This window comes from Bactrocera oleae, chromosome 3, assembly GCF_042242935.1.
Source record: "Bactrocera oleae isolate idBacOlea1 chromosome 3, idBacOlea1, whole genome shotgun sequence".
In the NCBI taxonomy this organism is placed as follows: domain Eukaryota; kingdom Metazoa; phylum Arthropoda; class Insecta; order Diptera; family Tephritidae; genus Bactrocera; species Bactrocera oleae.
The window spans coordinates 12,479,205-12,506,050 of record NC_091537.1 but is presented as its reverse complement, the minus strand read 5'-3'; the positions used below and the strand labels follow the sequence as shown (position 1 = coordinate 12,506,050).

Below are 26,846 nucleotides of genomic sequence, written 5' to 3'. Positions count from 1 at the left end.
TATACTTTATAGGGTCTCTGACGTTTCTCTATGGGTGTTATAAACATCGTGGCAAAAATATTATTTCCTGTTTAGGGTATAATTAATAAAATCCGCCGACAAATAATATCGTCATATATAAAGACGAAAACAATAAAAAAAAAAAGATTATGCGAATATTACCTAGAATATTTTATTGCGTAGAACGAGAAAACATGGAAAGTATAATATGAGGTACAAAGTGCCATAAAGATAATGTTGATATAAAAACAAAAATTCATTAGTACTAACACAATTATTATATAATTTTCACGGTCAAAATGAATTCACTTTCATTCTTTTTTGCTATCGGCTTGTTCCGTTACTTTATCTGACATCAAAATTCATGCATTTTTTCAAGGATACGCTAAGTATACCACAAATCAATAAGTATTTATAAATATTATACATAAGAGAGTATGAAAACTTTCACGCTGTCTCAATTTCCTTCTATTGCTCAAAAGCTCTTAATGAAAGCTCAAATAATAACTACGTATATTGTGAAAGCTCAAAATTTGCATCTGTATTTTTTCCTTATCACACTAATCTTCGTCATAACTTTAGTTTTGATAGACATTTTTTTGTATCGTTTTAATATAAATCTGATATATTTTCGGCAGTTCTATGAAAAAGAAAATCTGTTGACAACTTTAGCATTGCAACTTTAACTCGCTAATGGAATTGAAGATTCATGGTTTTTTTCTTCGAAATTTAACTCTCGTAAACTTTCAGTTGGTTTAAGCAACACTATATTTTTTTCTCCGAAATTTATTTCTTGAAATCTTTAAGTTGGCTGAAACAACTCTGATTTTCGATACAAAAATTTCGTCAAATCAGTTTTTCTAGACCACAACACATCGTTACGGTCAAATAAATTAAGAATACAACCTTTATATGGTGTTTTGAGTTTTCATCTACACCACGTATACTAACAGCTACATGTCCTAGGGTGGATGTCTGATGAGGCATCTAGACCTTTAGGAGACCCATTGTGAATCCGGCCCTAACTTACCACCATCGACAACGAAATGGAATCGTGTTACCAAGACTTATTTACTGCTGAAATAAATCGAGCGTTTAAGTCTTAGCCAAGTCTTTATGCATAGTATACATTATATAAATTTGTATATATACATATATATGTATAAGTATATTTTATATTTCTACAACAATTTTCCATCCATCAATTTAATCTGATTGCTTTAAGATTTATCGCTTAAATTTGAAGTGCAACAACGAAATGCATTTATACTCAGGACTAATGGATTAATAGGCGACATTTCAAACATACATATATATGTACATATATATAATATATAGTATATAAACAAACATGCATTGGTAAGCGCATATTGTTCACCTTACTCATACATTTTCAAGCTGAAAATCAATATTTTATTTGTAAATATGCGCATATGATGTATTTACGTATACACTTGTATATATGCTATGTACTCATGCCCAGCAGCTTACATACATACAAGTACATACATATATACAAAAGTCATGTGCCAGACAGACCGGTTAGATGTTATTTCTATTTGTGCATAAAATATGGGTACTTAAAAAAATGGCTAATAAAACACAAGCAATTCACTGCGTTAGCATTACAAAAGTGAACGTTTAACGCTGAAGATTAGAAATTTAATTATAGACTAACACGAATGCAGTTTTTTTGCAATGACATTGTCGTTTATAATTATTTGATGTCGTCATGCATTTTCGCCAAAAGGAATTACTGTGAGAATGCTAATGCTAATGCATATTTTACAGTTAAATTACAATTATAAATTTTATGAAAAAAAGTTAAATTTATGTGCATATAGTTATTTATATAATGACGATGACTCAAAGTAGTAAAGTATTTTATATTTGTGTTCCCCAAGCTAAGTGCTATGAACAACTATTTGTAATGGAAATATAATGACTATTTTCATTCAAAAACTGCCTGATGCACGCGATTGTCTGTGCTTTTGTTTCCTCTGACAGATTTTCGAGGGCAAACTTTAACCATTAATGACATCATCAATTTTTAGTTGATAAGCAATTTTTTTTTTTTTTTTGTAAGCGAGGGTGTAATGATTATTGAACAGTATTGAGATTTCCGTGAATGTATTTAGAATACATTAGCAACACTTTCTCTGCCAGAACATATCGTTTTTGTTTGGTTTTTGTATTGTGAATGTCAAAACAAAATTATTTCTGTGGAAATATAATTATGAAAAAAATTGAGTATAGAATAATATAAAATTTTTAAAATACACATTTTTGTTATTGCTTTGATTATGTTTTTATTTAAGCAAATGTTCTTTTGTTATTATCTCCGAAGTAATATGGAGAAATGCTGCCGAGTTGACAGGCCTTGGCCGCATAAAAATTCGGGTCCGTTCCGGTTACGTAGACACGACTGTTGTGCAAACAGAGCGTGTGTTCTACTGTCACTCGTTTGAAAAATAACGGTACTATTATAAGCAATTATCATCAAAAATGTTCAGACTTTGTGGAATATGCTTAATTTATTTAAAATACGATGTAGTACGGATGTACTCATATCCAAGAACTATTGCCGTTTGTGTCTTCTTATAAAAAATTGGTATAAGAGCAGTAATTATACTCTTATACTTACTAAAAATTAATAAATTAAATTTAAATTAAAAAAATTCAAGCATCAATTGACCTGGTGTGTGCCTCGTAAATTTCAAGGTTAGAAAAGTTCAAGCAATATACTTTTGTATATGCTAAGTACAGACAATTCTAATAATTTTAAATTTAAATAAAGAAATTTGCTTGTCAGAGGCAATGTTTTTGGTACATACCTACATATGTGGCACATATGCGCTTACTATAAGCACACATCATTTACTATAAGCACTAATTGAATAAGATCTTAATTTTTTTTTGCCAAACAGTTGTAGAGACGGCTACCAAACCAAGCGCCGTTCGGAGAAATTCTCAAACAAATAATTTTAACAGTTAAGGCTGCGTACACACACAAGCGCATTTGAGTTCGTCTAATGGTTATAGGTACTTTAACTGTTAGCGCTAATTAAGAGACGATTTAAATTTTAGACATGACTATACAACTTTATATTCTTCAAGTTTATAAAATGTACATACTCGGGCACATGCATGCAATTTGCATGTCATTTTGTTTTTAAAAAGCGAGATTGGCCAAACATTTTATTAGCTTGCTCATATTTATGCTAATTAAAAAATCGTTTAATTGTTATTTAGATTTGCGCTCTAAATTGACTTACTTCATGTCTGAAGAATTTATGTCAGTAATATTCGTAAGCAGATTTCACTTGTTCACTGTTATATGTAGTAATTGGAATTTATTGGGCGCCATGGCGTGGTTTTCAAGAGCGGCGTATTTAATAATATATATGACAGTTCCTGACTTCGCTTACGAACTTATTGTACTTGTACATACATATATACGAGAGAATTTGCTCTTGCGTACTTCAAAGAATTCGCTATGCAAAGCATTAGCACCTCCTCTAGTTTCCACAAGTTATCTCTGTTTCAATCAATATATTTATGAGCTGCTTTATCTAGCTTATGTTGGTTTAGATATTATCGTATTATTATTATGCAATCAATTTTCTTTATGAATCTTCTTTTAATTTAAATTAACTATTGTATAATGGCAGATGTATCTTCTCTGAAATCAAGTAGAAAACCATTATATTTGCTTTTAAAAAAATTTTCTGACGTTACTCAGTTGAGTATAGCCCTCTAAATCTAAATATTGTTATGATTTATTTTCAAAAAATAGTTTCTGACGTTACTCAGTTGAGTATAGCCCTCTAAATCTAAATATTGTTATGATTTATTTTCAAAAAATAGTTATACTAAAGAAACTCACTCGTCGAACTGAAAGATTTAACCGTGCTATATTAAGCGCTAAAACTAAATTAGGTCAATTAGGATTTTAAATACGTTTAATTGTAATAGCAAACTCAGCGCCATCTAGCGGATGTAAATTAGAAGTGCACTTACTCCGAAATTGCTGTAGCGGTACAGCATATTGACATACAAATTCCATTTGTACCCTCAATTTTTACGCTTATAGACTAATATTACAAATTTTCTTTTAAAAAACAAATCTTTGAGCGTTTTGTGTACAAAAATTAAATAATAAAAAAATCTGAAAATAAAATTTTATAAAAATAGAACTTCAACTTATACAATTTCCATTTTCTATATTTGTCAGCCATCTATATTTTGTCAGTAAACTTTCAAACACTTCACGGGTCAACAAGTTTGACAAGTGCGCTAACATGCTTCCCGATTTGGCAACACACTTATTTATCCATTTGTTATTATGCAAAATAGTTGCCAAAATCAATAGTTGCTGCTAGCTACAAGCGTTTTGAAGTCTGCGCTGAACGAGCTTCTTAACTGCTCTCGAATTTTGGCAAAAGCAAATTGGGCACAAGAGTTGACACAAAAAAAGTGGCATTTCAGCAGCTTCCTTAAAAATTCTGAAAAGAACCAAAATCAAACTAGGTTTTGGGCCGCTTAGCAGTATATACACATATGCATGTATATACATCTGTGTGTATATATGTACAAGTATGTTAGATACTCCAATACACGATCGTGTAGAGCAAAGTACGAGTGATTTGCCCACACAAATGGCGTCCATATAACCATATTCGTATACAGACACATCTACAAACATTCATAACTGCTTTTGTCTGACGCTTTTATGCCAAGTACAACTCTTTAAATTATTCTGCCCTTTTTTTCGGCTCTTATTTGTTATTCTAATCGATTGTTTATTTTTGCATATTTAACAAGCTTTTTTGTGTACGAGGTTGCTAAGCTATTATTATAAGTATTTTTTTTAAATTGTATTTTCATGTTCATTACTTGTTTTTTTCTTTCTTTATTTTGTTTTTTTTCTTTGTATGTTTATTTAGCTGATTTGTTTCGGTGATTTTCAATTAACGAATTAAGCCATACAATTAGAAATCTACAAAGAATTAATTCAACATTTTGGACACTTATTTCATGGCATTATCTTCTATATATGTGGGATTTTATTTTTAAGCTTTTAACAACATGCAATTTTATTTCATTCTAAAGCTTAACTTTTTAACACTTTGAAATTGTTTTTGTTTTGAAAGGCTCATAGAATAATACACTGAAAATACATACATATGTATACACACATGTTCTAAATATTTAATTAGTATTGTTTTTTCAAAAAATCGGTGAGTCATACCTATGAACTTGTGATATAGAAAGTGCCGTTCGCAAATTCAACAGGGAAAAGAAGCTTGTATAAAAATATACATTATAACATGTTTCTGTATGCTTCTAGTTATTATCCGTTAAATAAAAAGTAAGATCTACAAACTTAAGTCCTCCACTAAGAAGTGATGAGGCCTTTATTTTCCCCGTCCAAGGCAGTGACCATGTTTTACGCTTCAATTTCTCTCAAGCGACCATTCTCTTCAGCTTTCAGGACAGAAAAATGTCGTCGGCATCCAATTTCGGAGAATACAGTTCATACAGAAGCCAGCCAAAGTCCAATCGATTCAATTATGCCCTCGTTTTCAATAAGACAAGGTGTGATTGTCAGCTCGCGTGCACTCAATTTCCACAGCGCTTTCGCACACACAAATTTTTAGGAAAGGCATGCACAATTCGTTCCTAGTATACTTTTCGAGTATCAGCTGTTTTGATCAACCACATTTTATGATGTTCAAAAATCAGTTTGATGATATTTTACTGGTTTCGTCCGTAACCAGCATATTTTGGACGTATGTAGGGTACATCACCTTCGGTGCTTATATGTCTATACCGAACCACTTGCGAATCTTTACTTTTGCGTTTAACGCAGATCTAAACTCTAAATTTTAGTTCGTTTTGCAAATCAAAAAATTAATATTCGAGAAACAGTTATTTGCTCTTCGACTCCCGGCATATATGTATGTATTTTGGCAGTAACTTTGATTATTCGATGTGGGTACCGAACTTATTTTGCATTCCTGAAATGTGTCACAGAGTTTGCTAAGTTCTGTTTGATTCATTATTTGAGCGCATGATTAATAATTTATTATTGAATTTTCTTACCCAAATATCTAAATTATTATTTATTTCCACGCACAATTCTTCTCGAACGCCCAATGAATAACTTTCTTTCTTGTTTTGCATTTTAAGCAGCCATTAATAGTCTCTGATTCTTTATACAATATTATTGACGTAGAATGACGGACTACTGAATATTGAATACAGCTATCAGCAGCAATTAAATTTGATGAATGAAGCTACATTTTTCGCTGCAAAAAAGAGCTATGCTTCATTCAAAAAATATATGTATACGTATGTATGTGTTTCAAACGCAATAGCGTGAATCGACACAGAAGTTAGAACCGCAGACAGCTGGTGTTATTGTGATAGTAATTTTATTCGACATGACCTATTTACTTAGATATACTTATACTACTATATATATGTATATATATATATATGTTGTTATATTTGTAATTGTAAGCTGTAACAAAAATACTGCGTGAGAATTCATGCTATTAATAAATATTATTTTTATGTACATACAGTACAGTTTTTAACCGTTGTGTATGCTAATGCTTAGCTGGGAAGGAAATGTAGTTTGCTGGATATATATATGATACTATATATGAAAGTACTTAATAAATAAATATTGTGAAAAAATATGTGAAAAGCAGAAAGTGCTTAACAACGTAGAAATAAACAAATATTCAAACTGCATATGTAATTACATCACATTTAAATATCTAAGTGCGTATGCCGCACATACCCTGCTGTGAGCCGAACTAGACAGAAAGAAACCTAGTTTATAACTGGAAACATCTCAACGAAATGAAATTAACTAAAACAAAACTAGTTTGAATTTAGAATTACTTGAATAAAAATGAACTAGTTCGAAAAAAACTAGTTCATAACTAGTCTGAGTGCGACTAGGCTTGTATAAATTATATATTAAATTGATTTATTAATGAATTGGTGTATTTGACTTCAACGATTTAATAGCGTTTAGTTAAACAAAAATCGGAATTTAATATTAGAGGCACACCTATGTTTGTGTGACTGTCTACGCAATTTTTGGACATAAAAAAATTTACTGTGTACTCTTAACATTTTAAAATAAATCTACTGTATCAACTGTATCAATTGTTTTAAAATATTCTTAACATTAGTACACAGTAATATTATTTTAAAAAAATTACTTTTTTTCGAGTTACACGCGAACGCTGGCGGCGCTAAAAATAGGTTCCCACTGCAGCGGTGATTCCGGCCTTTGCCGAAACCTTAAAAAACCCTTTACTGGAAGATGTATGTCCTACCGTCTAAAAAATTAAAAGTTAACAAAATGGCGGAGTTTAAAAAAAAGGTGAATTTTACACAAAATTGTAGTTTATTCTTGGTATGCCAAAATTTGATCTTATACAAAATATTCAAAAAAAAATTTGAAATTTGGATTATTTGTCTCCGAGTTATCACTCGAGCAAATTGAAAAATGTAGTTTTGAGAAATTTAAATTAAAATTTAATTAAAATTACTTCGGACTGCCTAGTTCAACTTGTAGTTAATACTAGTTTTCGGCTAGTGTAATACTAGTTCATTTAACCCCCGGGTACATGCCTACGCGCAACCACTAACACATGTTCAAATGTTTGCTGCCTCATTTTAGCTACTAAATTGCTAGGTGCATACATAAATGGCTTATAATTACAGTTCACCGCCGCCACTAGTGGACTAACAAATTTGGTTTTTAGGTAAACCAACTGTACACACTATGTAAGTCATAACCTACAATAAGTGTGTATATATGTAAGTCATAACCTACAATAAGTGTGTATATATGTAAATGCAAACCACAAATAATTTTTAAAGTTTATTAAAATGCACTTCACGTACTTATCGAATGACTACTTAATCTCGCTGCTATACAACCGTAAAATGTTGTAAAATTGCGATTTGCTTGCCTCGCGTACTCGTACATAATAAAGAAATTATTTAACTACTAATGGTTGGTACATACATACATATATAAAGTTAGTGCATACATATATTGTTGTACCAATGCAAATAAAAATAATTTTTTTCTGCTCTTTGATTTGTGCACTTAACCGCAAAAATATCAGGCAATTTTATATTTTTTCAAATGACATGACACATGTACAAATACACGCATAGGCAGCTGCCTTGCCCATTTGTAGGCGCCTCACTTTGGCAGGTGCCACCTCCACACCGGCGAATCAAGTTAAACAATGCGAGTCAGCTAATCTGCTCGGAGGAAATTAAGTGTATACACACTTGTGTGTGTGATTGAATGTTTAATGCTGATTGGCGTCGGAAATGTCGGTGGCTTTATGAAAAATCACTTGTAGACCACACGCTTCAGTGCGCTTGATTTACAGAGCAAACAAAAAATATACATACATCTGTTTTTATATAGGTGTATATGTATATATATTTATGTACATTTATTTAAATTTGTTCACAAAAATATTAGTGGGTAAATATACAGCTAGAACAATAAAATTTTGAATTTATCGTTTGAAGCGGGTACTTAACACCGGTCACCTCTCTTGCCCCTAACAAATACTAAAACGAAAGCCGTTTGTATTCTGAGATAATTCTGATGACATTTGCTTTTGAAATTCTTTACAATGAGAAGCGGTACTTAAAAGTTAATTTTTCCGTTTCTTTATTGTTTGCTAAAGATCATAAATTAGGAAATATATAATATAATATGTATTTACATATATGTATGTATATTAGGGTGAAGAAACAGAAAGAAACTTAAGTATATCGAAACTTTTCGAAGCTTTTAGGGTAGTTTAGTTTAGGTTCGGTAAATAGGCTGGTTTCACGAATAATCGCACTTGGACAGCTAGAGACGTCTGTCCATTGTGTTACCCAGAACTCCTAAGTACGGATTAAAAAACCGTCGCATTACTACAAAGCGCCTAGAACCAGCCAAAAATTTATTGAGCTGGCTAATATGTACTCCAGCCAATTCGCCGGGCTCGTAGAAAGTATGGCAATCAGGTTGCTTCAACCTTAAGCTGGCGAAAGCTGGACAGTGAAGGATAAAGTGTCTAGATGTTAGGACAGCTATCAATGCGTAGTAAGTAGTTTCATGTACCTTTTGCATTCCACTTTGAACTTGAAGGCTTACGCAACATCACAAGTGGTGGTTGCTAACCAACACTTACTGCGCTCGCGCGTGGTCCATAGATCATGCGCCTGAGTGTACGAAAGGAACCCCTTGGTCGATCCCTTCTTGATGGGATTTGGGTAAGGGTGCCCTTTCTTGCGAGCTCATCGGCTTTACAGTTTCCGCAGGTTCCGCTGTGGCCAGGAATCCAGACAAGTTTACCATGATAGGGAAGTAACTTGATGATACAGCTAGTGAGGTCATGCAGTCTTTGACCAGATTTGAGCTCATTGTCTTTCAAAGCTTTCAGACATATGAATTTTTGATTTAAAAAAAAATTATATTCCCTTGAGATAGGTATTTTTAGGAAATTTTATGCTCTACAAGAATTTGTTATGTAAACACTTCTATCATAAATGTATCAAAAGTTATGGTATATTTAGTGAAAATAGATTTTTTATGTTAAAAATTTTGAATGTTCTCAATACCTTTGAAAATTAATGATTAAATTTAGTTGTATTTTTCTGCTCATTCATTTTAACCCATAAACTCGACATTTGTTGTTGTTTTTTTTTTGGCTCACCTTAATAAACATATGTATGCATTTATTTCAAATTTATGTATTTATTTTAAATAATGCTTGTTATATAGACAACAAAATTTACAGTTTTTTTCCATAATTCATTATACAAAATTGCCTATCGTGATCTTTTTTGACAAGATTTTGTCGTATATATTTACATAGATTCATACTGGGAATCTGCTTCCACAAATATTCTAATACCCTGACATAATTGTCGTTGCCACCTTGGCTAAATGTTTAGGCGATCTTTTGCTTCCATGTGCTTGTTATACGACAAATGGGGAGTTCTCGGCCGCATAAAAGTTTCTACCGATCGTGCCTCGCTATTAAAAAATCGCATCTTTCTAACACATATTCAAAAATCGTTGACACCATTAACAACTTTTAGTATAGGAACTCTTATTGAATGCGTTGCTTCGTCCTTTAGCGCATTTCTGTTATAAAATGTTACAGCAGCTGCTAAATTCAATTCGGTTGAGCGTCTACAGCACTGCTAATAAAGTGCGCTTAGTGATTGCCCTGAGAATATTTGGAATAAAATAAACTTTGAATGCCATGCTTTAAGAGTTTTAGCTGTTATTTTCCTAAAAAAAAAAATACGAAAAAGTTTTGAATATTCAATGAACCGAAAATATACTAATTTTAATTTGTATATGATTTATTTGAGGTTTTGTTCCGCATTATAGTTAATTTAATTATTATCAACCCGAAATTCCCCAAAAAAAAAAAAAAATTCCTTTCTATTCATTAAACTTATTTGGTTTTCAAGAAGACAAAATATAGAAAAATATTGTTAATTGGATATTCCACGAATAACGTGTATTTTTATTTGTGTTTTACACAATTCGAAGCAAAACTTTTTACTTGACTTTATACGATTTTAATTAAAAATATATTTGTTAGAACATACAAACAACTTCTAGTTATTTACATAAGTACATAAGTACATTCCAATGCATCCGAAAGCGTTGCTAATATGTTAGTTGACATTTGGCTATGTGATTTATTGAGTATGGTCAGCCTTCCGATTTCAATCTCAATGTCAATTACGTAATGATCGATTTGCATAATATCCTTGGTTCACACCAGCAATTACAAATAATTAAGATATATATGTTTGTATATATGTATAAGAAATAATAGCCTTTCAACACATGTAGTTTATACTTGTACATACATGTGTATATATGCGCATACATATGTATATTATAACTAGACTTACGAATTTCTGCCTTAAATTAGGTATAGGTAAGTTAAGCGCTTGCCTTAAAACGTATCCGGCTCGTATGCAGTAAGTGTATGTGTGTGTATGTTGGAATTTTATCGGATTAAATTATCAGCGCCACGTACGCCATTTTCTTGTTGACATTTTTTACCTGGAATTATTTGCGGTTTATTTGCGAATTTCATTCACGAATTAATGCGGTTGCGCATGTGGCATTGTGCAATAATGTATGTGCATACAGACATACATATATACATATAAACATATGTTTGTCTATCCGCAAATACATATTTACTCGTATGTGCGTTAATAATATAATATCGAGCGCAAACATCTTAATACTCAAGCGCTGTAGAAATATGATAAGCGAATTCAAAATAAACATGTGATTTTATTGCAGAAAAACAAAAAAAAAAGTAAAAAAGTTGACTTCGACTGCACCGAAGTTATAATACCCTTCACAGTTGTATTTCTTATAGCATGAAAGGTTATAAAAAAAATTTGATTTTGATCGGTCAGTTTGTATGGTCGCTATGTGTTTTGAGATTAAAGCGTTGCTTTGGGCAATAATCTATACCAAATTTCGTGAAGATATCTTGTAATTTTAATCGGTCAGTTTGTATGGCAGCTATACGCTATAGTGATCCGATCTGAACAATTTCTTCAAAGACTTTACCGTTGTATCTCGTAAAATAAAAAAGTTTTCCATATAGAGACTTGATTTTGATCGGTCAGTTTGTAAGGCAGCCATATGCTATAGTTCTCCGATATCAGCGGTTTCAATAAGTAAGCAGCTTCTTGTAGAGAAAAGAACGTGTGCAAAATTTCAGAGCTATATCTCAAAATCCGAGGGAATAGACGGCCCAGACCATGGACCTAAATCAACTCACCTCCTCACGCTGAGCATTTATATATTTATATATCTATTATAGCGTCTCCGAATTTTTCTTCTGTATGTTACAAGCTTCGTGGCAAACTGTATTTACGCTGTTCAGGGTACAAAATAATTCAAAAGTGAATTCGCATTAAAAATAAATAATAAATAAAAATAAACAAAAGTTATATGTAGTGTTTTGTACAAATACAGCAGTAATTGGTGTTGCCAATCTTGTCAGACAGAAGGGTGTGAAATTTGCTGTTATCTGTTAACGCCTCTACTTATGCAAGTTTAACAAGCAATTAGGTAGTGTTAAAAAATCTAAAAATAGGCAAAAACCAAAAAAAAAAAAATTATAATAAATAAATTCAAAAAAAATCTAAATTGCATGCCATTTGAGCTATATATTTGTTTTATTAATTGCGGCATTCGCTCAAAACTTAGCTGCTCTTCAGAAATTAAACGTTATTGTAATATTGTTTTAGGTTAATTGCTGCAAATGTTTTGCTTATGTGCATATGTATTATGTACGTTTATAAAAAAAATTTTTTTAGCTGCCATTATTAAGCGGCGATTTTCGTTATTAGGTGGAGTACTGGCCAGCACGGATTTGAGCACAATAATCGTTAATAATACCGAAATAATGTCACAGCACTTTTATGATTTTCGGGGCACTCAGCTAAATTTCAAATGTACATATATTTACATATTTAAAAACCACTTTCATGTTTGTTGAACCACTGTTCGTCACAAATTATGCGCACAACCTTGAACTAAATTCTATTTTAATATTAATTTCTAAAGCAATTTGCACACAGCAATCACTCACAAAACAAACATTATCGTACAAGCCGTTTTACTTATGTATATATGTATGCATACGTGTACATATGTGTATAGTGGTATGGGTACACTTTTCGTACTTATCGAAGAAAAAGTGCGTCAGTGAAACACATATAATTTGCATATACTGTATAAATATATTTTTTTATTCACTGAAATTTCTTTAAAATGAATCTCAACATCCGTTCCCATAAATAAAATTCTACATAATTATGTGCATATATATATATGTGTATTTTTTCTAATGAGTGATGTATGAACATTATAGTTGAATGCTACGCTGGGGGTCAGAATCAGTGAATGGAGCTATACTATATACATTTATGTACATTAGGGTGGGTACAAAAAAAAACGAATGTCTTTTTTCCACTTCGTGCTCTGCAAAATGGACACTTATTTGTCTCTTTTTTTCTCCTTTTTGTGTTTTTGTTTAATTTTTTTTGGGGGTTTTCCTTTGATAAGCATTGATGTTTGACGAAGAATATCTCGTTAACGCTTAACTAAATCGAAAAATTATACTGAACATTTTTTGTAGAGCAGAAAATTTCCCACGAGACTATGAGCTTTGCAATTTAAAATTATTTTTTGTTTGCATTAAATTATAAAGTTCAAAAGAAAAAAAACAAAATTGCTTCAAAATAGACAACTTCAACCTTTAATACCTTTTAAATGGTTAAGTTTACGTAAAAACAGCAAGAGACCATTTTGCAAAGCATTAAATTTTCTTCAAAATCTTTGAAACGAGATACTTTTCCAATTAGGAAGCGTGATATGCATTTTTTATCTGATAATACGAAAAAATAGAAAACCGTAAAGAGGAGTACTTTCTAGTTACAATTAAGAGCTCATACTAGAGAGCCTTTCTTAGAGTTGTCTATTAACAAATTTTGCAGAGTATGAAGCGAAAATAAAATACATGCGTGTTTTTGACTCACCCTAATGTACAGATGTGCTATATCTACAATCTATACTAATATTATAAAGAGAAAATATTTAATTGTTTGTTGGTTTGAATTGACTAGGCTCCGACAATATTTGAAGGACTTAAGAAAATCTTTCACTGTTGTGAAGCTACACTCTTTCCGGCGAAGCTAGGCTATATTATAAGTAAACTACAAAAAAACGCCAATAATGTAACCCAGGTGTAAAAAAATTACCTAAAAACTTTCTTTTATCGTGAGCGATAAAATTAATAATAAAAATTCAAAAATTAATAATAAAAATGTCGCCTATGTGAACGCTCTTTATTTAAACATTAGTATTAATCCTTGTCAAAATTAATTACTTCAAATTTAAGATTGATTCAATACCTTTGTATAACTTGATGAATTATTCGATTCGGATATTTCATTCGAAAGATATCACGAATCGAAAAATGTAGGTATTAGAAAGAAGTCGCTTGATGAACGGCGACTGAATTGCGTTTCACAAAGTGGTCTCCAAAGACCTAAAAAATATGCTTCTATTTCAGAACTTAAGGTAATATAGTAGTGTGGCAACTTCTTTTTTTTGTGTGTCATTTTTTTAATGCTTTTTGGATATATTTTATTTGGAAAAAATTAAATTCAATCAGTTCCATTTTTAATATATTAATAATAGTATCTCAGAGTGTACAAAAATTATATGATATGGTCGCTTGAGGACATCTGAAATATAAAAATTAAAAAGATTATTATTCTGTAAGCTTGTAATTCTGGTTGAATGGATTATTTAAACAATTTCGTTGAAAAATAAAAAATTGGTTGACTTCGAAAAAAAAGTGGAATGTCTTTAAAGTAGAAATTGGGCTGCAAAATATTTTAGCGATAAAAAAACGTCCTAGTTCCTGCAAGAGCTTTTGATGAGTAGAATAACATATTGAAATTATGTATAAGGAGAAATTGTATATAAGTGATAAGGTGATATGTAGTACCATCGAAAAAAAAGTCGATTTTTCCAAACCATGTTATCAGATTACTACCATAAATTGTCCATATTATGTAATTTTATATTTCAATTCAATTTCAATATCAATTTTTGGAAAATTAGATTAAAAAAAATATGTTTACATCAATTTCTGTAAAATTAAACCCAAAAACATAATTTTCTAGTACTCAAAATAATAGTGATAAGGCTTGTATAAGAAATTACATAATATATATGTGCATATAACGGCACTCGTAAAATATTTCAAAAGTTTTGTTGTTGTTACTAAGGCTAATTATAACTGTAGAAACAAAGCAAATCAGCGAAAATATTATTTCATTAACGGGATAAAATGAAATTCGCTGAGTCGATATGTATTTCTAGTATGGTTTGGCAAGTTGCCTAATTTTTATTGTTTCCTTTATTGAAGGTATTTTAATTACAAAATTTTTTTTTTTGTCCGTCTCATTAACTAGCTAGTCTCGAGCTGTCAATAGACCATAGCTAGTTGGCGACAAAATGCGCCTTGTCGCTACTGTCACATAAAGTTTTGTCTATAACGCCCTCTTTGTATTATATTTTCTCCTTTTTTCTTTTGCTTATTATTGAGTTTTTCAAATATAATTAAAAATATTACCTCATTCTGCTTTTTAAAACAACTTTATCAGTAAATACTAAAAAAATCGCAAATTATCGCTTTCGCATTTATATAATTTTTTTGGTGATTTGTGCACTTTATTTTCCAACACCTTGTGATTATAAATTCCACAGATAAGATATCATAAGTACGTATAGTAATTGTTATCATATTTCGGTGTGACTAAATAAAGAAAAATGAAGGTGAGCTAAACAAATAATCCATCAAACTGAAATGTCTAAACATAGTAATTTGTTGTACTACTACTACTTGTTATCAGAAAACAACTGTAAACCTTTTGCGCTGATTTTTTTTTTATAAAAAAATACTTATTGTATTTATAAATATTAAAAACTGAAATCATTTGATTCGGTTGTGAGTGCGTCACCCTCAGGGGTATACGAGTACTATTGTACATAAAATTCATTAACAGTAATTGACAGAGAGAGGTCGTAATTATTTCCATATATTTTTCTACGTTTGCATATAATTAAGTGCGCCGATTGTTATCATTCAGCGCATAACATTCAATTTATTAGCAGTTAATAGTTTAATACCATGATACGATCGAACAGTTAAATGATAAAAAAGTAAAAAATGTTATGCCTAAGCCTTTGCTGTGGTGAAATTATGGTAGACCATTAACGTTTTTACGGAGGAGCGTTACAACTATATAGACCAGGGTAGATAATTTTTGAAAAGCAAAAAAATGCTTTAAAAAAATCGTAGTAGGAAAAGGATGATAAAATAACAAAAATAAAACGAAAAATTATTTACGGGTGATCTGGGGTCGGGAAGATGAAGGGCAGAGGCGTGGTTGCATTTTTAAGAGTTAAAAACGATTTAACTAAATTTCTGGCAAAACCAGGAGTTCTAAGGAAAAAAGTTTTATAGCAAAGTTGTTGGTAACAAAAAGATATACAACTTGTGTATTGACTGACACCTTATTTACATAACCGCAAAATGTATGTGAAAAATTCAAATAACCCTGTTTTTTGGGTTTTCTATTTTCAACTTGCACAACTTGGTGTCAACTTAGTGTGTTATGTCCTAAATATACTGCATTTTTTTTTATTTAAGAGGCACACCTAAAATGACAGCCTAATACACGTCAATTTTTTGAAACTTAAAAAAAATTAAATATTTTTTGAGAGCTTAAAAAAAGTTGATTTTTTGGAAATGGAAATTTGGAAAATATTTAAAAATATATTTTGTTATTAGTTATACGAGTTCCTCCACTGCTGCAGTGATTCCGGCCTTCTCCGTGGATAATAGCTAAAAATAAATTCAAAATTCTCATTAAACTACAATAGAAGATATTCTTTGTCCAATGACCTAAAATCACAAAAAAAAAAAATCAAAACTTAACAAAATGGCGGCGTTAAAAAAATTAATTGTACACTACATATTGTTCGTTTTTGGTCAGCCTTGCTAGCGATTTGAAAAATACTGTTTAAAGAATACTGTGATATAGCTGATTAAACTCAGCGGCTACCTTCTAAATGGCTGTAACTCGAAAGATATTTGCGATATCGATTTGAAATTTTAGTATGTTATTTGTAAAGGTATAAACTATCGTAATTTTTGAAAACTTCACACTAAGTGTTCCCCTTAAATATGTATTTTTCCACCTTATTTTGACTTAATATCGAAAAAAAATCAAATTTTCAATCAAAAACTCTCACGTCAAAGCATCTGTTTTTTAAAAAAGGCGGTACGCTTTTCCTTAGTTGAAATCTCTACTTTCTGTTGGTCTAAAAAATATATACACTACTATGGTAAGTTTTCTTAGTAAATGCAAAAAAAAACCTTACTAAATCATTTTACTTTCCCAATGTGTTTCAACTTGCTATGAATTTTTTCGCTTTTTACCATTTTTAAAGGCTTCTGCACTGGCCTAAATTCAAGTTGACAAAAATTGTTCAAAACAATTAAAAATAACTCACTCTTTTTTTACAAGTACCGTTGTCTATTGCATTACTCTAGCTCTTTGATAGTTTCCTTATAGTTCTCTCTCGGAGTATCGCTAGTCTAATGTCATACAAATGGTACTCTGCAAATTTTAGGTTTTTTAAAGAAATTTATTTATTTATATATATATTATATATATTTATTTAGCTTTTAATTTAGATTCAGAATCTCAATGATTTTTAAATACTTTATTAATAAAAATCTCGAAGAGAATATCTAGAAAATTTGTTTCTGTTACATAAATAATTTATAAAACTGGACACAACCATACATGATGATAAGTTTCCAGTATGTAATAAGGTTTTGTAAGTCCTGATGAATTTCCGTGCCCTTCCACGATATTCTTTAGGATTTTTCTAAATTCATATAGTTTTCTATATTATTAAAAATTATGTTTTTCAATAGAAAACCAAGAGTTATAACAAAAATAAAGTTTATTTTTTTTAAATTTTTATACACATAAAATAACCAATAAGACATACAAGCATACAAGAACAGTCTTGGTTTAAAATATCTTATGAAATATATTGTATTCTCACTATATATAAAGTTATATTCAAATTTTAATTTTTTAATTAATTACTTTAACAAACAAACGACTATTCTAAGCGATAACTTATCAATAAAGCAATACCTAAATGCAAAACAAAAACAAACAATAAAAAAAAGTATGAATATCTTAAATATATGATTTATTTGAAAAATATTTAGCGTTTGATTAGGCAGTCAATAAAAAAATATTTACACTTTATATAAATATGTAAATAATGTTGTTCCAATAACTGGTTTAGCAACTAATACAATATTTTTCTTATTCTTATTACAGAGGAGCAAGAACGTGTGCAGAAGAAGACATTTACTAATTGGATTAATTCGTACCTCTCGAAGGTAATACTATATGAAAGTTCAAAGACATTGCCTTTTTAAAAAAAAAAAAAAAAATTACTTTTATATATGTGTTTGTGTTGCACTGTATAATTAATTGTAGCATGTGTAATGTGTATGTAATTTGAGCAACTTTATTTGTTTTTAATTACCAGCTTTGTGTAATTGTATTGTACATTGGCATTACCTTGAATTAGTAGTTGAAGATACGATACCGTGATATTAAATTACATACGCATGCAAATGCAAATAAAAATGTTTATAACTGGTTCAAAGTAGGCAACAATGCTAATTTAATATCTTAGAATTTGTTGTTGTTAACTTGCTTCGGATGTAGGAAGAGAAGACTGCAGCAAGCCTGCAACGATACATCATTCAATTTTTGTTAGTGGCTATGATTGATTTTCAAAATTTCACGAATCAATGACACCATTCGTCAATTATGATATTTGGCCATGGAAAGTGTCGTTAAGATGGACTAGTCATAGGATAAGTCAAAACAATGTTTACTTCGTAAATAAAAAAAAATTTGAGTAATTGAGTTGACAATTATGATATTTTTTTTAGGATAAGTCAAAACAATGCTTTCTTCGTAAATAAAAAAAAAATTGAGTAATTGAGTTGACAATTACGAAATTTTTTTTTTGTTTGTAAAAATGTATATACATATATAACAATAGGGTGTTCTTATTGTTTAGCAAGAAATTTTTAAAGCAGATTATTTAAACTTCAACCGAAACTTCTGTAGTCGAAGAACCATAAGATTGAGTGTCAATTGTAGATAATTGAAGCAGTTAAGCGATATATAGGTATAAGAAAACTTAGTTTTGAGCTAAAATCGAAAAAAACAACCAAATTTTCAATAAAAATTTCTTTCGTCAAAATATCAGATATATTTTTTTAAGTTAGTGGGCTTTATGTTTGATGAAATCTCTACTTTAGACTCTGTAAAAAACTTCGACATTTAACGACAATTGTATATATGCTTTAGAAGTTATAAATTGGAATAAAAATCTGTAGCGGATATTTATATTAAAATGAAGAAAAACTTTTGTTTTTTTTCTCACTCCGGTTCAAATTTGATCAGCTAGTACTTTCATGCGTTTCTGATGAATTGGTTGATACTAATCGTTTATTTAATGAAAGTAGTTGATATTTATATATATTAAAATGTCGGAAAATTTATTTATTTTTCAGTGCGGTTTAAATTTGATCAGTTGGTACTTTTATGTATTAGGGTTGAATTGGTTAACACTAAAATTTAATGAAAGTTTAATTTTCTCGTTGATTTAATTTTTTGAGGACCCTCCTAATGTTGTTTCACAAAATTATGTCTAAAGATGATGATTTGAGCACGAAATCTCTGCCAAATTTTCATATTTCTGATGTGTTCATAAAAATTGTAAAATTAATAAAATGTACCTTTATGCACCAATAAAAACAATTTCAAAAACATTAAGAAGATCGTTAGTATACGCTCCAACAGATTCGTACATGATTTTTGAAAATTTTCAACCGCAAAAAATGCAATAAACATACAAAAATGAAGCAAAGTTTTTCTCATCATGACTCATTACATAGCTCATCATGTATGTACATTTACAGAAAAAGAAAATTCTATGGAAAATCGTCTGACAGTGACGATGACTAAGTTCCACCAAATATTACTTGCCCACCCAAAAACGAAAAAAAATGTGTAAAAGTAAAAACAAATTGAGCAAAAGGCTATTACATTTTCCAAACTAATGAAAAATTTCGTTTGGTACAGAAATAGAATAAATATGGGTAAATAAATACTGAGCGTATGAACGGCGATGTGGAAGAGATTGTGCCAGAGGAGCAGCTTTCGAAGCAGGCGTCGGATACGCGAAAAAAGGCAGAGTGAAAATTTTTGAAAGTGCAATGTACTCACACACAAATTCACCTACATACACATATGCATACGATAGCCTACATACACGCATACATATATGTGTGTGTATTTGTAGGAAAATCTAAGATGACTAAAGCAAGTTTTGTAATGACCGATGCGGCGAGCGTTTATTCTAGAGAATGACCATTATGAGTTCATATAAATATTTGCACACTCATGCGAACCTTTGGTCATATATATATACATATATTTATATATTCATATAACATATATAAATATATATGTGTGTGTGTGAATTTTCGTTGTACTCTGGTCTGCATTGGACCCATTGGAATTTCTCTACTTTCCTTTGTTGCAAGGCTGCTGCTTCTTCGGCTGCCATATATTTTTGTCTGCCAAATATATTTAGTGTGCATTGTCTGAAAATACTCACAATGCAGCTGGCGATTTTGTGTACTTTTCGAGGTGAAAAATAGCAATAAGGAAATGAACAAAGAATAAACAAAGACTTAAGTAAACAAGTGCGAAAAGTTCGGAGTTTTGCAAATATAAATTGAAACTTTTTGTTTTCGTTTCACAGACTACACGCACTTAGTCTAAAATATAGCACAATCTGAGTGCCAAATGATTACTTCTGGTATCTTACATGTATAAGTATATACAAACGTTTGCATGCATGTTAGCATGAGTAAGCGAGTACTCATGTAGCTTTATTTCAAACGTTGCTATTAAGTGACGGCAGAACTGAGAATAATTTTTAGTAACATTAATAGTGCGAGATGAATCTTATATAAACTTAATCATACCTAACTGACAGAAATAAATCTGTTGGATGAAACCATTCTACACATGATTCTTCTTCTTCTTCTTTGGCTCTACAACCGTGGGTTGGTCTGGGCCGAGGACACAAATTTTCGCCAGTGGCCTTTATCCTTTGCATTGTTTCGCCAGTTGCACATCCCAAGTTCATACCGGTTGATTCGAGGGAACTTTTCCCTGGCCTAACCATAGCATTCGTTGGATTTTTATGCGTTTAACGATATCCATGTCACGTGGTTCTATATTCTTCGATATTCATCGCTCACGCGAATGACTCTAAAGACCTTTACGTAGAACAATTCTCTTGAAAGCTCTATGTGCTATGTTTCTGTACTGTATTTTTATTGTTCGTCATAAGAATATTTATATATGGCTCAGAATATCTGTTCCGAAACATATTTAGACCATTTTCAAAGTCCTATATATTGATTGTATGCATTTGGGATTACAAGATGCGGAGTACCAGCGTTAAAATGTAAGATTCAGCTCTCTCAATAGTCATTTTATATTATCAATCATTTTGAAAATAAAGCGTTGGCTTTATGAATGCTAAGTGCTTCGTCTCTGCTGTGTCTTCAGTACATGTCCTATATTCTATTAATTTCGGGCTAAAATGCGTCTTGGTGCATGCGCTGAGGTGAGGTGACCCCAGTCATCATATTGAGTTTCCTTTTACTTAAGTATTGTTTATATGTGGTGCCTCAAGTTCAATAGATTTTCTAACTTACGTTTCTTTAATAATTTCGAGGAATGCTGCCGAGTTCACCGCACTTGGCCGGATAAAATTGCGGATCGGTTACGTAGACCCGACTCTCGTGTTCCCGACTTTCTTCTATATCTACTTAGGTCACGAATAATAGAAAATACCTGCGCCAGAAACTGTTTCACACTTTACAACCATCTACGACCGTACTTACCGTATCGCTTACCGATTCTGCTTTACTAGGGAGCGAATGGGTCAAATCCGTCTATGTTATAAATTTTGGAGAGTTTTGCTTTATACTGTTACAAACTTTCAATTGTAAAGATCCCAATTCTTTTTTACTCCAACACTCCAGAGCAAGAATGATCATTGCGAAGGATCTAAAATTCGTTAGTCCTGCGTTTGCTCTGTTCGAGTGTTTTGTGCTTCTAATACATCTATGTCTAGAATAATATGTCCGTCTTTGCGTTGGTATATGTTTATGCCAACTTGTTTCGCAGTTTTTGAGATATCGACCTAAAAATTTACGAACATCCTTTTCTCTCTAAGAAGCTGCTTATTTGTCGGAACTGGCGATATCGAACCACTCTAGCATATAGCTGCCATACGAACTGAACCTTTTTACCTCTTTTTATACCTTATTACGCTAAAGGAAGCTTAGTATTGCTTTTTCTTGTTTAGAGTTACGAATGATGACACCGTTAGCATAATTCTAATCATCTCTTTTTTCTAAACTCTAGCTCATACGTAGGTACAAACTTCTACATCAAATATGTAATGGTAGTACCAAAAAATTGGTGTTAAAAGATTGAAACATTTTCTAAATCATCCGATCGGCAATAAATCTTCCGACAAGCTCGAAATGTTACCACGTTATCTTGTTGCCTTATTCACACGCTATAATATATTTGTATTGTACATATGTATGTATTTAATTTAATACAAAACTGAAGGCAAGCAAACTATGAGCTCATTCGCGGTTCGCAGATGCATTGAAAGGTTAAGCAGCTGAGTAGTAAAAGTAATATGAAAAAATTTAAATATGTATGTATATACCTACACTGCAATGTAAATACGTGCCTTTAGTGCAATGATAAAGCTTTGTATTGTAAGGTTTTTTTCTCATTCACTCGCTAAAATTAACCTAGAGTGATTCGAGCGCATGCCAGCCCCAAGCGCTTCAAATGTATGTGTGCGTGTGTGTGTGCACATAATTGTGGCGAATGCCGGCCGGCCGGCCGGCGAACACAAAACCGGCACAACTGCCGCCTGCATTTCATGGCCCTCCACAGCTCAGCTCTCATCGGCAATGCAAATGCAACTATGCGCTAGACCGGTATTCGATTGTAGAAAGTAAAGATGTACATACATATGTATGTGTGAGTGTGTTCGTAAGCATGCGCTCGCTTGCATTGATAAATATATGCACGCCTCTCGCTTGTCAGGCACACACAACACGCTTGCGGACGTTTATATGTTACCTGTAGACAATTATATTTAACACTTGCGAGTTAACTGCTTTTTGCATTTGTAAACGCAATTGGCAATGCTAAAATGCGATTTCAATTGCATATTCTTATACCATTTTCATATGTGATGGCAAATGCCATACTCGTATGTGTATAAGTAAACCAGTTATTTGGCTTCAAACACGTACTAGCTACTTGCAACATTTTATGGGCAATTAAAGGGGTAGCTAGAAAAGTCGGTGGATTTTTGAATCAACTTTGTGGAAAAATATGATCGAAATTCGCGAAAAATCAAGGAATTTTTTCGAGACAAGGATTTAAATATAAACGAGAACAAATGTTTGCTTTGGTTGCACAAAAACTATAATACCCTTCACAAATAAAAGTTTCCATAAAAGGACTTGACTGTTTTTCGTTTAGTTTGTAAGACAGCTATATGCCATAGTGAGCCGATCTTAACAATTTGTTCGGATATTGTATCGTTGTTTTGGAGAATAATCCATACGAAATTTTGTGAAGATATCTTACCAAATAAAAAAGTTTTCTATATAAGGAGTTAATCTGGATCGGTCAGTTTGTATGGCAGCTGTATGCCATAATGGTCCGAAATAGGCGATTACGACAAATGAGTAGCTCTTTAGAAAGAAAGGGATTTCTTCGATGTTTTATTATGGTTGTTACCAACTTCGTAGCACACAGGTTTTATCTTATACTCGTTGAGGGTATGAAAATGTGCGATAAGGTAAGCAGTCGATCGAAGGTATAGTAGAAGATGCTAAACGTAAGTGATTATTTTGTAATCTAAGCTGAAATCTGGATTCTTCAAACTGTAATTCGGAAACTTTAAAGGGGCATAAGAGTGATATTTCTGTAAACAATGTCATTGCGATAGTTTTTCGTTTGGTACGAATATGACGTCATTCGAAACCTTGAATATGACAAATTTATTATTGGTGATAGTAGTTATACGATTTTCATTAGAAACTGACCCATTACCCAACATATTCCTAGGAAATTAGTATTATTTTGTATATAAGAAAACTGCAAAAACTCGATAACAAAAAATCGATAAAAAAATAAGCTTATATGTATGACAAAAACTAAAATGACAACGATTTTTTTGCATTTTTATATTTTACTGCAATTCCAGCTTCGTAAGCACTCCATGAACTATCCTCGTTAACGCTTATACGCATTAATCCGAGCTTGGTTTGTGGCAAACCGCATATTAATTTGCTTCGGTAAATGCCACAAGCAGCATTCGCTTTTGTGGTATGAAAATATTTACTCATGGATAGACAAAATTACATAGTTATGTACATATTTGTTGTGATGTGTTATTAAAAATTTTATGGACAAGTTTTTGCAAAGTTGCTGTCATTTGTTCTGGTTCGAAAGGAGTTGAGTGGTCACTCTTTTTAGGCACACATTTTTGCGTTGGTGTATATAGAAAAAAGAACGAGAAAGAAGAAAGTACTGACAGCGTGTGGTGGTTTCTCCTCTGGTTTCGTTAATACGATTTTATAAATTGCAACATTTTTGTTTTGGTTATAAGCTGTTATTGACATTACCGCCCAGGCGAAATGAAGATGGCAGACAAGTTTTTCTTGATAACTGGATAAGCCGAGCCCACAAACTGAATTTACACATGTACACGCAGATTTTGTGACTTCAGTGTTTATTGTTTTAATTTAAAGTCTTGATATTATTTTTACGTATCGTATCATTGGAATACATAATAAATTATCAAAGTAATTTATATCGTAGTAGATTATTTGTATTGGTTTTTTTTTTTGACAAATCGTACCTTTTATTTCTATCGAAATTTTTATGAAGTGAACATAGATATATAATAAAATATATAGTAAAAATATTGCTTATGGATTATTGTTGCTCAAACCAAACAGCCTGCCTCTTTCTTTTTTTCGTTTTTTTAGTTGTTTATATCATTTATGGCACAAAATGCCACATGTACCACATAAGGGTTAAAGTCCGCGTTAAAGCTTATCAGTGCCACCATTTCGATAGCATACTTTCAGGCGTTACTAGAGCCACCTATTTAAGTACCATACATTCAATATTTTTCTAAAATTTCCAGTAAAAAATTTTTGTATTTGTAATTATATACTTATTCATGATTTTTTTTAAATCTGAATTAAATTGACTTATAGATAAGTGGCACATCGCTATCGCTGTACACTGATTTATTAAAGAAAAAAATATTAGGCAACTTTTGACTACTATTTTCTTTTATGCACATTTTTTTCGCATGGAAACCATGTATATAACGCTAAATTAAGGTCATACGACTGACGTAGATAAACAGACAATCATATAAACGAATTCAAATATTTTAATATAAATAAAATTTATTTGCTGGCATATACAAGAATAACCCTGTAGGGATATCAATTAATATCGTAATCGTTTTAAAAGTGTTTTATATGCAAATAGCTAAATTATAGCAACTGTAAGTATTTTTTGTTGACAGCCAAGGCACGATAGGAATAAACCCAGATATATAGATTAGAAAATTAAAAAAAGTTCTTAAAAAATGTTAAAATTTTATTGAAAATATTTTTTATGCTCAGTGCTTCCTAAAACGAATTACAGTCGTATATTATGTATTTAAATTTCCTTTTCAATAAAATAAAGCTTGGTTGGTTGGTTGAAAAGGGAGGCGAAGCAGTGCCAGACCGCGGGCGACCATCCTAGGTCCTGGCTGGTAGCCAAATTAAGCCTTATCCAGCAACTCAGTGTATTTGGTAAAAAAATAGATTTTTTTCCACCCCAGCTGTTCTTATGTTGGGGCATTGCGAGCAATGGAATATATCCTGCCTCATCCGGCAGAAGGCTGGACATTCGCATAGTTAATGTTCCAGCCTCTCATCATCCTTCGCGCATGTTCTGCAATCCGCCGAATCTACTTTTCCCATTATCTAACAAAGGAATCTTAAGGGTAGGTGCCCTTTGATGCCCCCACCATGTGACTAAGTTGTTTGCCTAGAAGTAGGCGCTTTTCTGTCCACCAAAAACACTACCGCAAAGTAACTTTGTGGATCTCAAACCTTGAGGGAGCTGACTGGTTTAGGGAAGCTTAAGGGAATTGTGTTTCCAGCTGTCCCTCCTACCTGCTGAGAGTCTATTAATTGCCTGCTTGCATAACCTAATGCTATGAGACTTAGTATTGGCGCTATGTATAGTCTTAATTGCCACTTGGAAATCCACTAGAATGTTTATGGACTTGCTGGTTAGAGCAGAAGCTCACTTGGGAACTTCTGTTATGCCCACAATTTCGGCCTGAAAGACTGAATTGTAGTCATTTAGTTTGAAGCTAACTTTTGTGTATGAATGACTACAGAAGAAGCCCGCTCTGTCGATCACATAAGCATTGCTTCATTCTCTTCTACAGCTGTATGAAAATGATGTTTTTAATACCTCGTGGGTCTGCTCTTCTCGGTCGCATTGCCAATTTAGCCTGAGTGACGCCAAGTCTGGCTCCAATCGCATAAAATCATGAGTCGGCTGGCAGTAAGCATTGCCTCATACTTGATTTGTATGTGTATAAAAGGGCATTCCTATTAGCCGGAATGGTCCGCGTAGCAGACCTTTAAAGGTTTGAAACTACTAAACGCTTTGGTAACAATTTCTTGGCTGAACACGAGACTGCCATTCTGGCTGGGTAATATGACAGTTTGTAAATGTCTCCCGTCGTACGTGGGGAAAGAGTATCTAGTAATATTTATTCATTTTATATTTTAAAATAAAACTTGAAATGCAATCGTTTTATAAAATAAAATTAAATATATTTCTCGACGTCGAAAATTGCCTGCAGGGGCTTTAGTAGCTGTTTGCCTATAACATTTACATATGAAGAT

The 26,846-nt window shown here is 31.7% G+C and overlaps 1 protein-coding gene across 9 annotated transcripts in view; it reads left to right on the top strand.

Moving 5' to 3' along the window:
- Msp300 (Muscle-specific protein 300 kDa) overlaps positions 1–26,846 on the top strand; it is a 186,188-nt gene that overhangs the window by 29,451 nt on the left and 129,891 nt on the right. For all 9 annotated transcript variants that reach the window (XM_070107521.1, XM_070107523.1, XM_070107524.1 and 6 more), the window contains one exon: positions 18,046–18,107. In XM_070107521.1, the coding sequence (XP_069963622.1) occupies positions 18,046–18,107 (62 nt within the window). The remainder of the gene's footprint in view (positions 1–18,045; positions 18,108–26,846) is intronic.